Source organism: Sphaerodactylus townsendi, linkage group LG10 (genome assembly GCF_021028975.2).
Source record: "Sphaerodactylus townsendi isolate TG3544 linkage group LG10, MPM_Stown_v2.3, whole genome shotgun sequence".
NCBI lineage: Eukaryota > Metazoa > Chordata > Lepidosauria > Squamata > Sphaerodactylidae > Sphaerodactylus > Sphaerodactylus townsendi.
Window position 1 is genome coordinate 1,516,672 of NC_059434.1, and position 17,710 is coordinate 1,534,381.

A 17,710-nucleotide genomic window follows, 5' to 3' on the forward strand; every position below is an offset into this window, starting at 1 on the left:
GAATGCATATTTTATTCAGATAGACAGAGCTCAATTCAGCAGAGGGGCAGAGGCACAACCACCCAGAGAAAACTGTCCAGGACTTTTCATGGGAAAAGGAGTTTAGACCAATATGTAAAAGACTCATAATGTTTTACATGCATCAGAGGGGGGTTGACATTTACCATTAAACACTTTTTCTTATCACTTGAATATTAAACATTCTGTTCAAAATTAATTCAAACAACAAATCATCGATAAATGTAGTGATGCTTTAAAACACAGTTGTTGGTACATCGGCTCTGATGGCAGGATACCCCCCCCCCCCCATCAACTGCCGTTGCTAAATTCTCTTACTTAGGCCCTATTCATAGTTGGCTGATGTTATCTTTCATTCAAGGATGCTTTGGTCAAAACAGTTTTTAGTACATGAGCATTCAGTACAGTGTTTGAACAGTTCTCATTGTGAAATAATATTTTAGCTAATACAGGAATAAACTATCTGAGGAGTCTTACATGCATATAGAAAAGAAAGAAAAAAAGTCATGAAAATTTCCATTTAAATCTTTTACTTTTAGGCTTTTGGTACATTTACATGCATGGCTTAAAATATGATGGGTAGAAGACTCTGTGGAAGTAATTTCACAAGAAATTCTACATGCAAGGAAGACTTCAATTCAAGCTTACTGAAAATTATACAAAAACCCCTGAGCCGTTACTACTGGCTACATCTCCCATTCGCCTGCATGCAGCTGTGGTGCTGGCAGTCTTGGCGGGGGCTGGGGGGGCTGCTGGAGCCATTCTTGAGGCGCCCCCCCCCCGGGCTTGCTGCTGGCCCTTCTTGTTGTGCGGCCCTCCAGCTGAAGCGTAGGCCAGGTTCAGAGGACAGCTCCAGTCTTCTGCCCAACTGGACAGGACCCCTCATCTGGGGCAGGTGCTGGCTCTTGGTCTGGGGTCAGGAGGGCAAGCTGTGGGTTGGGGCCATGTTGCCCGGGGCAGCTGAGGAGTCCCCCCCCCCTCCATCTCAGAGACGGTCCAAGCTAGACCAGAATCCCATCATGCAACCTGCTTTGTAGGGTTTTATCTGGCTTGTTTCACACTAACTTTATTCTCAAGTCGAAATGCTTCTTCTTCATCTGCCTGGTGGGGTTTTCAAGGCGAGAGACGTTCAGAGGAGGTTTGCCGCTGCCTTCCTCTGCATAGAGACACCCCCCCCCCCCAGCATAGAGTCTTCCCTGGCGGTCTCCCAGCCCAAGTACCAGCCAAGCACTAACCCTGCTCAGCTTCTGAGATCTGGCAAGATCAGGCTAGCCTGGGCTATCCTAACCAGGGCTTCAATTTTTATTCCAGATGGGAAGAAAAGGTTTATTGGCTTAAGGATGCTGACAATAACACCTGAGTAAGTCTCTTTTATTGTACGAGAATGTAAAATGCCCGGAGCTGCCTTCTGCTGCAAGACACGACTCTTTGGGGAGGGGCCCTGAGTCAGCAGTTGCAGCGCCAGCAGTGGCGGTGGGCATGGGGGGTGCGGGTGCGGGTGCGGGGGGCCCTTCTCGCACAGGGTGGCTCTAAACTTGTCAGTTTCAGGTGCCTCTTGACATGCTCTGCACCTGTGACTGCAGGATTTTTTCCATTTATGAAGTGCAAACAGACAAACCACACTGGAAAGTGAAAGTGGGCAGGATTCTTAGCCCTTTCCTCTCTACTTTTTTCCTGCTTAGCAAGTCTACCCCCCCCCTTTTTTTTTTGTTCCACAAGACAGTTACCCTGTGGACCAAAAAGCAATTGGGGTGGGGGAGGGTAAGATAGCAACTTTTAGCAACAAACAAACAGAGAGGCAAGGATGGAAAAAAGACCTTCCCAGCCCTTCCTTGCCGTTTTGTAGAAAAAGAGAAGCGGGGGGGGGGGGGGGCTCCACGCGACTGAATGCCCTTTTGCCCCTCATTAGTTTTCCCCTTCAGTGTTTGTCTGGGTTTTGCAGATGTCAGTTTTCTTTTGAAAATAAAGAAAACCCAGTAAGAAATGCAAATGCCTGACTGGCTGCAAAGCTCTCCCAATTGCACTTGAAAGAAATCATGACTTGGAGTTTTATGGATCCCTGGAGGGAAGAAATTCCAAGGTTGATACTCTCTCCAATTGACCACAGAGGAGGCTGCCCTTGGCTGGCTGCAGGCAGCTTAATGGAAGAAAGAACTTGCTCAAATTCTCTGAATAATTGCTCCTGCAAGGGGGTTGCTTGCCTGAGCGCTGTATTTGGAAGACTCAGAAAGAGGCTCAAAAGGAGCTGAGATGTTCAGTGGGGAGGCTGCAGTCTTGGTGTCTGGGGAGCTTGGAGATCTGCAGCTGACCATTTGGAGAACAACTTTGGAAGGCAAAGAAAAGTAGACATTTTAAATTGAGACATCTTGGTGGATACCTACTGCACAGATGCCGTTCAAGACAAGTTGTTCGTAATCCAGACATCTGTGAGCACCCAAAACATCCCATTCCAGTGCCAAGTTCATATACCCGTCTCACTCTTTGCAGTACCCTCAAGGCCCAACAGCTGCTAAAACTCCAGGAAACTGGCGCTGCAGCCGGTCCAGGCCAACCCCCAGCCCAGTTCCAGCATCTTGGCCCTGTGCCTAACGTGGGCTTGCTGAGAAGTTGGTCAGCCCTGCCCCTCCCCCCAAGTGGTATCCTACTTCCTGTTTGTTTTCCTACCAGCAGTCCTGGGCTTTCTTCTTTAGGATGGTAGCAAAAGCTGGACTTTGCTCTCAGGGAAGCTGCAAAGAGCCCATGTCAGAACTGGACGGGGGTTCGTGATGGCAGGCCCCATTCTGCAAAGGGAATGAGACAGGACATCAGGACCTTCATCCTCTGTAGGGTGAATTAGGCTGCCGTGTCTCCTGGGCACGGTCGGGGTAATGGGGGTGGTTTCTTTCTTCCTCACTAATTCTTTGCCCCTGAGACTAGTTGTCACAATGCTCTACAGAGGACACATCCAGAATCATTGAGACCGGTCTATACGCCTGACTGTTCAAGGTGCTATGATAGACAGGAGGTCATCCTGATTTAATTCTGGACAGCTGATTTCTCATCAGGTTTGCAGTGAACCGCTGTGGGGAGAGAGAAAGAGACAGACTGCCTTCCCCTGAGATACCAGGTTTTCTCTGATTCCCCACCTCACCCCTTTACTTAATTGACCCAGTCATTCCGCCATCTTGCCCTCACAAGGAAGCCTCCTGCCCCTTCCCCCTTTCCCCCCTCCTCTTCCGGGTCCTCTACTTCCCCTCCAGGGAAGCCACGCTGCCCTGCTTCCCCCTGAGGAAGACAGGACTGACTCCTTGCTGGACCCCCAAGGCCATCTGCTCCTTGGTGCCCCCTCCAACTTTACTGTGGTATTATTTGGGGGGGGGGGGGTTAGACAAGCCTGCCCATCTTTATCTTTCATCACTTTGATTATTGTCAACACACCTAAAAGGCTAACATTTGTTGAATGTCGCTTGTGCAGGCAATTCACCACAATACAGCAACATTGTTTTTAAAAGAAGAATTTTGAGGTAGAGCTATTTAAATTTTGTTATCTGGAAGAAGAAAAAACATTTCAGTGTTTAAAGAGGAGCTGCAATAGGAATATTCCTATTATTGAGACACCATAATATTTCTTTTTAGACTTGTGGAAGAACTGAAGTTTAATAATCCAGATTTTCCTGAAGTTGGTAGTGGAATTTATGTACATGAAGTCGTTCCAAATTCACCATCTCACAGGTATGTTGCTGACCTGAGATGTGTTGCTCCAAAGTCAACAGCCTTTGAAACTGCAAAGGTAGGAAGAGGTGATGCTTGTAATTGGCCAGGTGTTGGTGTATCAGCTTAGGAGAGCAATTGCAGTGGCAGAAAAGCATTCCTGTGGTGTCTGAAATCCTCCAGGAGCTAGTTCTAGTGGGGCAGGAGGACACCTGATGGGCAGTTTGTCCTCAAACACTATTGTTTATTTTTAAAATCATGCCTGACCTACCTCTGCAAAATGGTGACAGAAGTGGTTTCCAGTGTCTGACAATTACAATAGCTAGTAAAAGCACCCAACACCAGAAAAATAGCTTGGCTCTTTGGACACGATTCTGGATTTTAACTCAGCGCAGAATGGAATGAAGCTGCTCTGCTTCCTTAGCTGGAATATCCAGCTGCTTTTAACTGCTCCTTGTCACAGTGTGCATAACGCCCAGGCACACATCCTGCGCGAGTGAGCCACTTCCTAAACGAGACCCAGCACCTCACAAAGGAGCCAAATGTTGGAAATTAAACTGCCCCTGCTGTGTCTCATTTCTTTTTGACCGAGAGGCAGGGCTCCCGTGCAAGGTGGAAAGGAAGGTGGAGGCACAGATTTTGCAGAGAGCGTCTGCAGAGGACGCGAAGCGCAGTCCGTCACAGGATCTCCTTCAAGGACATGGCAGCACCACACCACGAACGAGCCCACAAATACCGCGGCCGCAGTCCCAGCCCATGTGGGGCTGTGGGCATTTGCAAGGGCCAGAGAACTTTTAAAAACGAGTTTAGTCCAGGTTCCCCAGACCTGATCCTGCTTCCCCAAAGCTGCACAGCGGCTGCAGAAAAATCTTTTTTAACCCTGAGCCCAGTTTGGCTCAGGACTGCATGGAGGGAAGGAGGAAGGGTCCCTCTCTCCCCCCAGCTGCTGCTTTCCTAGGCTGCGGGGGCGGGGGGGGGGCATTATTTACTGTACTTTGAAGTTGCACATGCAGGGACCTTGATTCCTTCCGAATTGCCTGGTGTTGTTTGGCCTGCAGAGACTAAAGCAAGGACAGCAGCCAAAGGTGTGAAGGGCATGGAGCTTTGGATTGCTTGGAAAGGGACGAAAGGGAGTGGCGTATGACCAAGAGCTCCGTCCAGAAGGAGCCTTCAGAGAGGGAAAGAAATCAAAGCCAGGATAAGGTCCGGTGAGGGCATCTCTTTGGAGCTGCCACTTCCAGTCACAGGCTGAGATCATTAGAGGTTCAGAGTGAGGCCAGATATTGTACCCTACAGCAGCGGTGCTCCACCATTTACATCCCACTGATCACACTGTCAAAGAACTTGGCTGTCACCACGGTAGAAATGGAAAGCCGCTTTTTCGGAGGACATCCATATGTGCACTGGCATTACTGCCAAAAAGCCACAGATGGACAATCCAAGGCAGGTGGGGGTGAGGAGGAGGTAGCACCCCGTAATTGCAGGGTTATGGGAAAATAAACTCTCAGTAACCTATGAAAACCCAGCATCCTACTTAGACTGCTTCTGCGTCCCCACTCGTGGCACATGTGTATCACCGGCTGATAAGGTCTCTCCTTGAGCATTTTGATTGGATTGAAAATGCTGGGTGTAGTAGTTGTGTTTCTGATCTTGCATGACTGGGATGTTTTTCGGTGGGCTTTTCCTCTTTACCAGGATTACACCTTTCTGCAGAGGATAGCTGGCTGCTGTGTTGTGTGATGAACATTCCCTGGTCTGATTTTGCTTATTCTCCTGGCCAGTTTTCGCCTCTTTGTCCGACACACACTGCTGCTAAGGCTCACTCGGTTCTCTCAGCAAAGAGCTTTCAGACAAGGGCTGAACAGAGCTGTCTGGGGCTGGCAGGGCAGGCACAGTGATGACGTAACAGAGGACAAACTGTGGCCAACAAAAAGTAGGCAGAACGGTCATGGCAACTTTTTTCACGGCCCTCTAATTGATTAATTTGCTTAATGTCTTGCTGCTCAGGTTTTTAGAGCATTGAACATTGGCTCTGTTAAAAATGATAAATAGGAGGAGGCTGCATTTGATCAAGAGTGAAAGTGCCAAATAACAGAATTAATATTTGCATGTATTATCTGAAATATATTTTATTTGCTTACTCTTTCTGATTTCCATGGCTGTTAAACCAATTAACATATATCAAAAAGATGTACTTGGAGCCTAAAACGAGATTTCTACATGTGCTTATTCATGATTATATATCTTCATGTTCTTGTGTTTGCCTTCTTAAAGAATGCTGGCCATAGAATTAATGCTGCAGAATGACATCATCTCTTCAAGTCTCTTTTGTGATTGTCAAGTCCAAAGACTCACCTTCTGTGCACAAGTGCTCTGCCATAAAAACAGGACTGTAGTTAGAGACTATATATATATATACACATACACACACATATATACACATATCTATCTATCTCAACATCCATCCATCCACCCACCCACCCACACACACACACACACACACACACACATTAGCAGAGTAGAACAGAAGGTTTTTATATATGAGTTTACTATTTTCAAAAGGAAGGTTACATGGAGATAAAATAAGAAATTACTGTATGTTTGGTTACATCTTGGATCCCATCTGCTGTCTTGTGGTCGTGGTGGTGTGCTGGTATGCTCAAGAAACAGAGTTAACTTTATAACTTCAGATATAGGGGCTCACTAACATGTAAGCAGTGGCTATCTCACTGACCAATAGCTGATCAATACATCAGGTCATAAACCAGTGACTTCAGCAACTCGTTTACGTACAAACATTTAACCCTTTTATAACTGAGTTGTGCAGGGGTGTAGCTAGGGTAAATGGAGCCCGGGGCAAAATCTGAGTTTTGCGCCCCCCCCCCCATTTGGGCAGCCTCCCTCCCCCACCACGACCAAACAACATTTTTTGCACCAGGTCATCTCAAAGTCACCATTGCATTATAGAACATGGCCCAACACACAAATCTGAACACACCCAGGGCTCCCTTTATTAAACAACATTGAAAGTGATGCTATTTTGATATCCACCCCTGAAACAGCATCACTTTTTTAATGTTGCTTTAAAACTACAGAGCCCAGGATTCTCCTCTTAAATCCACCTTGAGGGGATACTCTGGCTTCCCTGAAAGTTTAAAACAACATTGAAAGTGATGCTGTTTCAGGTAGATTCCCCACCCCCAAACAGCATCATTTTCAATGTTGGTTTTTGTGGGAGTTTTACAGGTGGCCGTGTTCAGGTATCTTGTTCTATCACATTCCGCATCTGTATTATATTTTCAGAGGTGCATCACAGAGAGAAAGCCTCTGTCATACACTGTGTCCAGCCTTCTCTTATAACAGACTTCTCTGTGATACACTTCTGAAGATGCCAGCCACAGATGGCTAAACAAGGAACAAGATCTATCAGACCACGGCTACACAGCCTGTAAACCTCACAACCACCAGTTGAATCTGGTTTTTGGAAAGCCTTCAACAATACTTTTAATGTTTTTTTTTTAATCTAGGAGCTCAGATTCTCCCTTTAAATCCACTCCAAAGGAGGTGGATTTAAAGAGAGAATCTGGGAAAATGTGAGGGTGCCTATCAGATAATGTTTAAGCTAACAGTACCAAACTTTTTTTAGGCTATCTTCAGAAGACTCTCCTGATTAAACCACCCAGGTTTAGTGAAGCTTGTCTTCAGGAAGCCCAGTTAAGGGACTCGCAAAGGGTAGCCCCATCTACCATTAGCTCCTCATTGGTTAATGGAGGATGGAGCACTTTAGTCTGATAATCTTTGGACCCTGAACTAAACTGCACTGAAACCTGGGTGCTATCAGCAGGAGACTATCCTTATGATACCACCTAGGTTTAGTGAAGTTTGATTCAGGGGATCCAAAGTTATGGACTCCCAGCTCGCTATCATTAGCTCCCATTGGAAATAATGGAGTATGTCACTCCATTTTGTGGGTCCATAGCGTTGGACCCCTGAACCAAACTGCACCAAACTTGCTGGTATCACTGTGGAGAGTCACCTGGCAATAGTCTGGAAAGTTTGCCATAGTCAAAACTGCGCCCCCCTGCAGGCCAGAAATGGGAAAAACCCTGAAAATAGAAAAAGCCACTAACGAACCTGGTAATTTTTTACCACCACAGTGGCGCCCAAGCACTTTGTCCCCGGATGTCCCCATGGTAGCTACGCCTCTGGAGTTGTGACAGACACTTGCCAAATCCCAACAGCAACTCAACCAGCTGCACAGTTAAAGCAGTCTGAAAAGCATGTTTCTCATCAAATCAAGATTATTTTACCTCCCTCTGTGGTACTTGTCATGCTGTATCTACTTTCTGAGGGGTGTAAAATGGCCAGATTGAAAAAATACTGAATTAATAGCACTTTTTTTAGGTGTGCATTTGAGGTTTGCATATCCAAAACATGCCTTTGATTTCTCAATTTAACAGCTTGATCGCTGCCAGAGTGTGAAGTTGCAGCCTCCTTCCTGGTTTTAAATGTTAAGTGGAGAAAGGGAGAGGAATGTCAGCAGGGGCCATCAATTTGAGTTTCTGAAAGTAGAAGCAGGAGTGGTGGCAAATTTAGGCCAGGTTTGGTCACCATACTGATTTTTTTTTCAAAATGAGCCTCTGCCCCAAATTCAAAATGGCCAGCTGTTAAGCAAACTGGCTTTCAGCAGCTGACAGATTATTTGCAAAGCCCGTGTTTGTGCATGGGCTTATGGGAACTATTGTTTTGTGTGTATGTGTTTAAAGATTTCAGCCCTGGCTCATTACATTTGCAGTGTCTAGCTTGGTGCACTTTTTTCGAGAGCTCTCCCCTGATATTGCAAGATATCTTGCAATATCTGACATGATTCACTTGATTACATCTGAGCTGTGAAGTAGATTCCAGCATTGTCTGTAGCCATTCAATTAGTTCCACCCTCCCCGCCCCACCACACTGTAATTGAGGAGGAAGCAACTGTGAGCATGCTGCTTAGCACATGACTTGGATTCCAGGGCAAGAGAGTGTGAAGGCAAGCAAGCACAAGATGGGACATTGCGGAAGGTGTAGCTGACTCCTGTGATGGGTGAGATCCATCACTTGCAATTTCCACACTTTGGGGTGGTTTTGGTTTTTGAGTATGCATATATAATTAAGGGTGCTGAGTATGAAAAAGTATCTTTTCTTGTTATGTTGAAGAAACCCTCCTCCATTTGTTTTAGAAGAGGGGTGGCTCCCTTAGAGAGCTGGTATGTAAGCCTGATGTTGCATTGGACAGTTGATTTTTTCCTCTGATATGAGACATTACACACCTTGGAACTGTTTACTGCAAAAGAATACAGCAAGCACCTATCATATGAATTGGAAAACCTGACAGCAGCTGTTGAATTTTAGTTTAGAAAAGAAATCATAATCTGTAGGGTGTGTCCATTTGAGCCCAGATTTCAAGCAGTCGGCAACAGCTCTCCAGAAGTACGTGGAGCTGACCTTTCTGGGCAAAATCTTCAGTCCAGTTACATGCCTGGCAAGGAAAGCTTTTGCTCAGAGTCTCTGTCTTTCTCTCTCCTTCTCCAATGCAGAGGTGGGATTAAGGATGGAGACATCATTGTGAAGGTGAACGGGCATCCGCTGATGACTTCTGCTGACTTGCAAGAGGCTGTGATGAAGGAGTCGCCTCTGCTGCTTGAAGTCAGAAGGGGAAATGATGACTTACTGTTTAATATAGAACCTGAAGTCCTGATGTAAGCCAGGCTGGGGCAGAGCCATTTATTCTGGAACATCAAATACCTCCTGTGAACCTGGTGTCAGCTGATGTCTAATTTCCTGAGCCAGACTGTCAAGAATGAACCATCAGCCTTTCAGCAGCACAACTTCTTCATTGGTGTCATTGAAGAGACATGTGGACAAGAGCCTGCTGGTGGCTTTGCATATGGAAGCAGCTCACAATGGACGTTGGACAAGCAAAAACCCCACCCTGGTGGTTGACAAATGGTGGAACTATTTTCGCTCAGTTAGGACCAGACACTAAGCAGCAAACCATTACTGCAAACCATTACTCTTTGGCATACTCATGAGTCCCTCCTGCTTTAGCTTTTTGTGAGGAAGTCAGCCGGGCCCAAAACTGCACTTCTGGAAATTTTCTTACCAAAATGTTGTTTGGTTTATTTGCTCAAAGAGTAAATGTTATGCATTAAATTATGCATTAAATTACAATTACAATATAAGGACAAATTGAGATGGCTACACCTCAAGAGACTTCCTTTTGTACTGTCTATAAACTGTTGTCAGATTTACAGGGTGTGTGGGGATGAATCCATGGAGGATATTCTCTGGGCAAAGACAGCTGATTCAGGGGAGGAGACAAACCTCAAACTTCAGAAGTTTGCAATAAGTGTGCACACACACACACACACACACGTGTGTGTGTGTGTGTGTGTGTGTGTGTGTGTGTGTGTGTGTGTGTGTGTGTGTGAAAGACATGGTGTTCATCAGAACTTTCCATCCCAAGACACTGAAATCCTATTCAACTTCTGAGACCTAATGAACACACCCTACAACTTCCACTAACCAAAACCAGCCAAGGGCAGAGCCAGAAAACTTAGAGCAGTGGTAGCGAACCTATGGCATGGGTGCCAGAGGTGGCACTCAGAGCCCTCTCTGTGGGCACGCAAAGAGTTGCCCCCCACACACATCTAGGCTGGCCTGGACCACTGGGCTCTATTATTAGCATTAAACCTAAGACCTAGTTTTGGGGAAGCAGTGTAGGTAACCCTGGTAAGCACTGTTAAACCACTGATTTTCATGCGAAGAACTAAAGTCTGTTGTACTCGACTCACCCCTCCAGCCAATCATGTCATTCCTGTCTCTGCCCAATCAGGACTTAGTTTCCCTTTAACCAATCATGGCGCATTTTCAGCCAGCCAGTCATAATTGACCATTCAGAGTATGCGTAGAACCGGAGTTTGTAAGCCCCTTTGAGTCTCCTTACAGGGGAGGAAGGGGGGGGGGTATAAATCCAAACTCTTCTTCCTTTCATCCAAATGTTCTGCAGCAGCCCACCTTGATGGAGACTTTGTGCTTGGTGAAAGATCGGCTCCTGAGAAGCTGGTAGATGCAGTGGATGGGCAGGAATCCGGTGATGTTGGCGCTCAGGTTGCCAGTGACAGCCACGCAGACCGCATGAGCAGTGACCACCGAAAGATCAGCCCCTGACTCAGATCCTTTTTAAACCAACCATTTAAAAAAACAAACAGTTTGGAAGTCAGTGCCATGTGATGTGGCTGGGTCCACTACCCACACCAGCTGACCGTTCTCCCAGCCACTGGGGTTTGTCATCATCATAAACTTTCTGCACCACATCACAAACTGCTTTCTGTCTCAGACTGAGCAAGAAAAAGACATGACGGAGCCCTGGCATATCTTTTCCGGCAAGGCAACACATAAAGGACAGAAATGCAGCTGGAATGGGACCAAGGAAAGGAGGGAGGGGATGTAGAAAAAAGGGCATTGACGTGGACGCTGGGGAATCGCTGAAAGGACCATACAATGGGCAAGAGGAACAGAGCAGCTATGGCTCAGCAACCAGACGATGCGGCAGCAAACCATCGCCGCTGTCTCCAGTAGGTTGCTCAAATGTGCAAGCAGCGCCACAATGGCGGCAAAGAGCTCCTCCAATTCAGGATCCATGATGGTTCACCAGCCAGTTTGTGTGGAAGCACGTAAAGTCGCAACCTCGTGACGATGTCGCAAAGTTCCTCTGACCTTGCGACATGCACGGGAAAAAAGGAATTTCATGTTTCCTGCCATGGGAAAGGGAACCAATTGGGGCAGAGGGGTGGATGACACACAGAGTCGACCCCGCCCACTGAGTTCAGGTAAGGAGAGACGAACTCGGCAATGTGCGGATTAATGGCGAATCGAGCTCAGGTGCCAACTTTTCGTGGCAGCCAATAGAATGCGAAGCAGGAAGAGGCGTGCACAGCTTATCCGCCCTCTGAGCTTGGCTAAGGAAGAACGAACTCGGCCGCTGTGTGGAACGACAGCGAGTTGACTTCATGAAGAAAAATTCCAGCCGACGCAAGTCGAGCCCTACAGAATGTACTGTAGGGAATCACCCTTTGAGAACAAAGACGGCTGAGAGGCAGCAGCTTCTCTTCAATGGAGAAAGCTCTCTCCCCAACCCCCAATCTGTTAACTATTCAGCTGCGCTGGCAAATGTAAATGGGTGTGTGGTGTGCGTTTCCTTTTCTGGTAATTTGGGTGGACTAAGGTTGTGCATGTGTCACTGGAGAATAGTGTGTGTATAAAGTGTCTGTGTAAGCAGCATGGTGCCAGTGTTTGCAGTAAAGGGAGAATGAATAAGGTTCAAAAGTGTGGTGTATGAATGGGTGGCAAAAAACAGTCTGAGTTCCAATCTGACATCCTGCTTAGAGCATAATTGCATAGAAACCCCCCACCCCTGAGTTGGCACATTTTAACTCCCAGGGTTAATGTCACATTCTCCTCTGTCTTAAGATCTCTTTTCTGACATCAGAGTGAGCCACTTCAGGTACAGCTGAAAAGAAAGGGGGGAGGTGTTGGGGGTCACACTTGGGTTTACCAGAAATCTTGCCAGGTTTGATGTTAAGTGTCTGAACCAGCCATCCCTTGACTGCCTGAAGTCTTTCAAATTATGGGACTCCACTAGAGTGTAAGAGATCTTACATGCTTGACTTTTTAAATGGTCTGGGCTATTGCTCCAATATGCTGTTTGGTTAACCAGGCCCTGACCACAGGCTCTTGTTACATGGAGGTCACACACAAATGGAATGTGGTGAATAATTCTTATAGAATTATTGCCTGATATAATCACAAAGCCATGTGCAAAACAAACTGAAACTTTGGGAAAGTGCACAATTTTTCTGGAGAAAGTGCACAATTTTTTTCATTGTATTGGAAAGCATTATTGAACAAATTGTATACATGTGACTTGTACAATAGGTTCCTACTGTACAAAGAATAAACTTTACACAGATAACATTTTATTTGTAATTATGTTTTAATTTTTTTCTTCTAAATGTGTAAAAATGTCCAATATTTTGAAGCAACGGGGAGGGAAAAGAACCCAGAAACTGTGGGAAATTTAAATATATGCAGTATTTATTTTCCTACCAAATTTAAACTTATTTTACTGATTGTACAACATAAAACACATCATTTACAATTTAGTTAGCATATAAAATGTTAGCATACTAATGGAATTTAGATGTGTAAAAATCTTAGTTTTGTGTAAGAAAAGTTGCAAGTATACCCAATACTTGAGAAAAAGTTGCTAACTTCAGTACCATGGAATAGCACAGCACATGTATCATCATCTGAGAGGAAGGAAAAATTAAAAGTTGAAAGTAGAAAACAAATTCTGCACTTAGCAAATGAAAGGGTATTATTTGGACAATCATAATAGGTACAACTGCTGGCATATTTGGATTTGATGCTAAACTTTATAACACTGAAAAGACTGGACTCTTTAACAGATGTATTATCATTAAGGATATTGTGGCATATTAATTGGTGCCAAATTATCTAAATGGAAACATTCTTGAAAATGTTGTGCGTGTCCACACTAGAAGGAGTACTTTCTTTGCTCAGCTGTTTAGATTGCCTCTTGCTTACTCCAAAGTTGGAGCTGGTAAACTCCGGGTTGGCTGTGGTGCATTTGCAGTTTTTTGCAGATAAAATCTGTCAGATGTTTTCTAATTTGGATGACTGTAATAATTCAGCTGAGACATTAGAAATCCACAACACAACATCCAGTCTCTTTGTGTGCATATATTAAGTGCCGCCAAGTCCCTTTTGATTTATGGTGACCATATTTATTTATTTATTTATTTATTTATTTATTTATTTATTTATTTATTTATTTATTTATTTATACTTTAGGCTTCTATACCGCCCCGTCCCCGAAGGGGACAGCCCAGAACAGCCCAGGATAGCCTGATCTTGTCAGATCTGAGAAGCTAAGAAGAGTCAGTTGTGGCTGGTATTTGGAACAAGCTTCCAGTCTATGGGTCATTGTTGTATTTTCCATATTTGTGGGCATATTCTTGTTAAAAGTCTGATGGACTCTGTTTCCGTGGTTTGAAATAGCTCTATTGATATCCCATTGATTTGGCCCTCCCATTGCTCTCAGTTCAACTTTCACTTCACTTTTTAAAATTGCAAGTTCCTCTTCAACAGATTCTTGGAAGCCAGCTGCCGTCCTCTCACCTTTTCTGAATAGTTCTTCAGTGTTACCATCTCGTCTTTATTTTGTCCCCTCAATTAATGTACTTCCACTTAATCTTTCAGCATGCCTGATTGTGCTTTAGATTTCCTTTGGGTTTCTTGGATTTTTAATAATAACAAATCACGGTCTGTACCACAACCAGCTCCTGGTCTTGAGAGAATAGAGCATCCAGTCATGTAAATCTGTTTGAGAGAATAGAGTTTCCAGTTATGCAATCTCGTTGATTTCTGTGTTGGCCATTCAGTCATGTCAGTGTACACCATTGTCTGTTCAGTGCCTGAAACGTATTCACAAAGACCAATTTGTCTTCATGGAATTATGAGTCACTGTCCTGTTTCATTTCATGCTCCTAGCCCAAATTTCCTCACAATGTTTAATTGTACCTTGTCTCCCACTTTTGTGTTCCAGTCACCTGTGATTTTCATCACACCTTGCTTAGGTGTGTGATCAATTTCTTCCAGGACATTTGTTCAAAAGCTGCCTCTTCAGCTTCTGTAGCTGTGGCATAAATTTGAATTCTGGTTATGTTGATCAGCTTTCCATGAAGTCTGACTGATAATTTTTGGCCAGACTTTACATTTTAGTCCCTGATTACTTCTGCTACATCTTATCTCACTAGATCAACTCCTTTTTTCTGTGTTTGTAATTTTCTGAGTAAAACACTTTGTAATTTTCTGATTTAAAATGTCCTAGTCCAGCCCATTTCAGTTCATTCACTCCCAAGATTGTAATGTGTAAATCTTCTGTTTCTCATTTTATGATTTTGAATTTACCTTGATTCATAATATCCAATTCACAAGATGTTCTAGTCCTGCTGTATGCTGCATTGTTTAGGCCTCACCTGGAGCCTGGTGTACTGTTCTGGAGGCCTCACTTCAAAAACAATGTGGACAAAATAGTGCGGGCACAGAGGAGAGCAACAAGGATGACCAGGGGCCTGGAGACCCAGCCCTAGGAGGAAAGGCTGAGGGACTCGGGAATGTTCAGTCTGGAGAAGAGGAGGTTGAGCCAGGGGGACATGGTTGCTCTCTTTAAGTATTTGAAGGAAAGGCAGTTAGAGGAGAGCAGGGAGCTGTTCCTGTTGCCTCAGAGGACAGGACACGCAATAATGTGTTTAAATTATGGGCAGAAGGGTTCCAACTGGATACTAGGAATAATGTTTACAGTAAGAGTTGTGCAACAGTAGAATCAGCTGGCCAGGGTGGTGGTGCCCTCCCCCTCACTGGCAGTCTTTAAGCAGTTGTCTGGGTTGCTCTAGGCTGATCCTGCATTGGTAGGAGGTTGGACTAGATGGCCTGTACGGCCCCTTCCGACTGTGATTCTGTGATACTTCCCATGTTCATATTTTGTGTGGCAAACACCTTTGGACTTTCCTTTCTCATCCATTCACATCAACAACTGAATGGCCATTTGGCTTTAATTCAGTCCCTTCATGGATCATTCTGATCTGCTTACTCTGATGGATGCTGATGGAATCCTGGGATCTGTGAGGGCCGCCACTCTTGGGTCAGACCCCCTGCCCATCATGAATACTTAAAGCGTGTAAAGACCACATCAATCCGTGACCCAGGGTGACCTTCCTTAGTGCCTGAGCTGGTGGTCCATTGTTGAAAAAAAGTTACAACAGAAGAAGGATGTGCGTGGTTTCTAATCTGCCCTTCCTGGACAAAATGACAGGAAAAGTGGGTGCAGAACAACTCCAGGCCTTCCTGGATAGACCACCTGCTCTGGATCCCCTTCAGTCCTGTTTCAGATTGGGCTAGGGATGGGCCCAGCCTTGGTGGTCCTAATGGATAACCTCCACATCAATGCAGGCAAAGGGGATGCCTCCACTACTTTTACTGGACTTACAATCAGCCTTTGGCACAGTGGACCACAGTGGACCGTACCATTCTGCTGAAATGGTTGGAAGGAGAAGTAGAGACTAAAGGTTGTATTTTGGATTGGGTTCGATCATTCCCTAGGAGTAAGACTCCAAAGATTTCTGTAGGGAATAGGTTTTCTGTAGTGTGGGACCTGCCCTATGGGATTCCACAAGGAACAGTCTTGGCCCCCATGCTATACAGTTTTGAAATAAGATGTTATCAAGATGCTGAAAACACCCAGGTCTTCATTTTGTTCTACAGATCATGGTACAGACTCAACAAATGCCTCTGTGTGTGTGTGTGTGTGTGTGTGTGTGTGTGTGTGTGTGTGTGTGTGTGTGTGTGTGTGTGTGTGTGTGTGTGTGTGTGTGTGTGAGAGAGAGAGAGAGAGAGAGAGAGAGAGAGAGATTAGCTCAGTTTCCCCAGCCAGCCTGTGTACTGAGTGTGACCTGGCAAGAGAAATTGACTTTGGAGGGGGATCATTTATGACAATGGAAAAGGACAGGAAAAACAAAGCTTTAAAGCTAATTGGCCTAATATTTGCAGCCATGTTGGTCCCTCTGAATGAAAACAATAGAGAAACTGGCAGGATAATGCAAAAGTTACAAAATAATTAACAACTTTGTAGGACTCCTGAGCTGGGTGTTATTATTAAAGCAAAGGAGGCTGACATGTTTAAAAATGTAGAATGTGTAAGAATAATTTCAGAATTAAAACTGCTTTCTTCATTCATGTATGGGATGAGGGTGTTGGTGTGGAAGTGGGGGTATTGCAAATTTGTATAGGAGCCCCCCAGATAACCAAAATAATGGTTGAGCCCTGTGAGAAAGAAAGTGAAGGGCAGGCTGAAAGGAGTGAAGGGAATACAGAAGCCGTGGCTCCCATTGGGCACCAAGCAGACTCTGCCCAGCATTTCTGCTCTGCTGACACTCCATGGACTACTGATCAGTTGCAGGATTCAATTCAAGGCTCCAGCCATCACCTACAAAGATCTCGAAGGTGTGAGTTCAACAAAAACCCAAACACCCCTGAAAATTTCACTCCAAAAGGGGACAATTTAAAGGGAGTCAAAAAGTGGACCTGGAATCAAGTCTGGTGCAAAGCGTTGCAGAGCTGAGCACGGGGCTCCTCTCTGCGCCTGCTGCCTCCTAGGTGCTTGTGGAGTTCAGAGGCAGCAGGAATTGTTCAAGTTCAGTTTTAATAAAAAATTTCTGGAATTCTTTTTGAAAAACCTGAAAAAGCTGACTTTCGGGATTCAGCCTTTCTCAGGTTTCTAAAAAAAATTCTGGGACTACTAAACATGAATCCAAAAAATACTTAATAAAGGTGCACACCCCCAGAGGCATAGCTAAATAAAATGGTGCCCAGGGCTTGCCCTGGGTGTACACCCTCCCAACAGTTCCGGGTGGGGCACAGCTGAAGGCTAGTGAAGAGGGCTCACCCCACCCCCAGTATCTACATGGAGGCTGGGGCTAGCCAGCCTTGCTCTGTCCCCATCTCCATATAAACATTGGAAGTGGGACCAGCTGGCTCACCCTCCCCCCGATCCCCACAGGTGTTACCGCTGCTGCTGGGGTAACATTAAGTGATTTCAGCTCAGGCAACGTAGTGAGGCGCAGGAAGTCGGTGTTCTTCAAAAGCAGAATATTTTATTCAGAAGTGGCGGCTACAGCTCAGGCAGGGGAATCGCGCTCTTGTTACCGTTGCTGCTCGGGTAACAACAGTGATTTCAGCTCAGCAACGTAATGAGGCATAGGAAGCCGGTGTTCTTCAAAGCAAAGGGATTTTATTTGGAGGTGATGGTCACAGCTCGGGCAGGAGAATCGCGCCTTACAAACAAGCGCAAGAACTTTTATTCTCAAACATCAAAGGGGGC

The 17,710-nt window shown here is 45.3% G+C and overlaps 1 protein-coding gene across 3 annotated transcripts in view; it reads left to right on the forward strand.

The window, feature by feature from the left end:
• The window catches only part of HTRA3 (HtrA serine peptidase 3), a 30,113-nt gene extending 17,390 nt beyond the window's left edge, over positions 1-12,723 (forward strand). The window contains exons 7-10 of one of the 3 annotated variants that reach the window (XM_048509731.1): positions 1,330-1,378; positions 3,634-3,729; positions 9,285-9,456; positions 9,496-12,723. In XM_048509731.1, the coding sequence (XP_048365688.1) occupies positions 1,330-1,378; positions 3,634-3,729; positions 9,285-9,450 (311 nt within the window). In that variant the 3' untranslated portion in view covers positions 9,451-9,456; positions 9,496-12,723. Of the gene's footprint in view, positions 1-1,329; positions 1,379-3,633; positions 3,730-4,766; positions 6,233-9,284 lie in introns of those variants that run through there. The other 2 variants (XM_048509732.1, XM_048509733.1) reach the window with 2 other exon arrangements.
• The last annotated feature ends 4,987 nt before the right edge of the window (positions 12,724-17,710 follow it).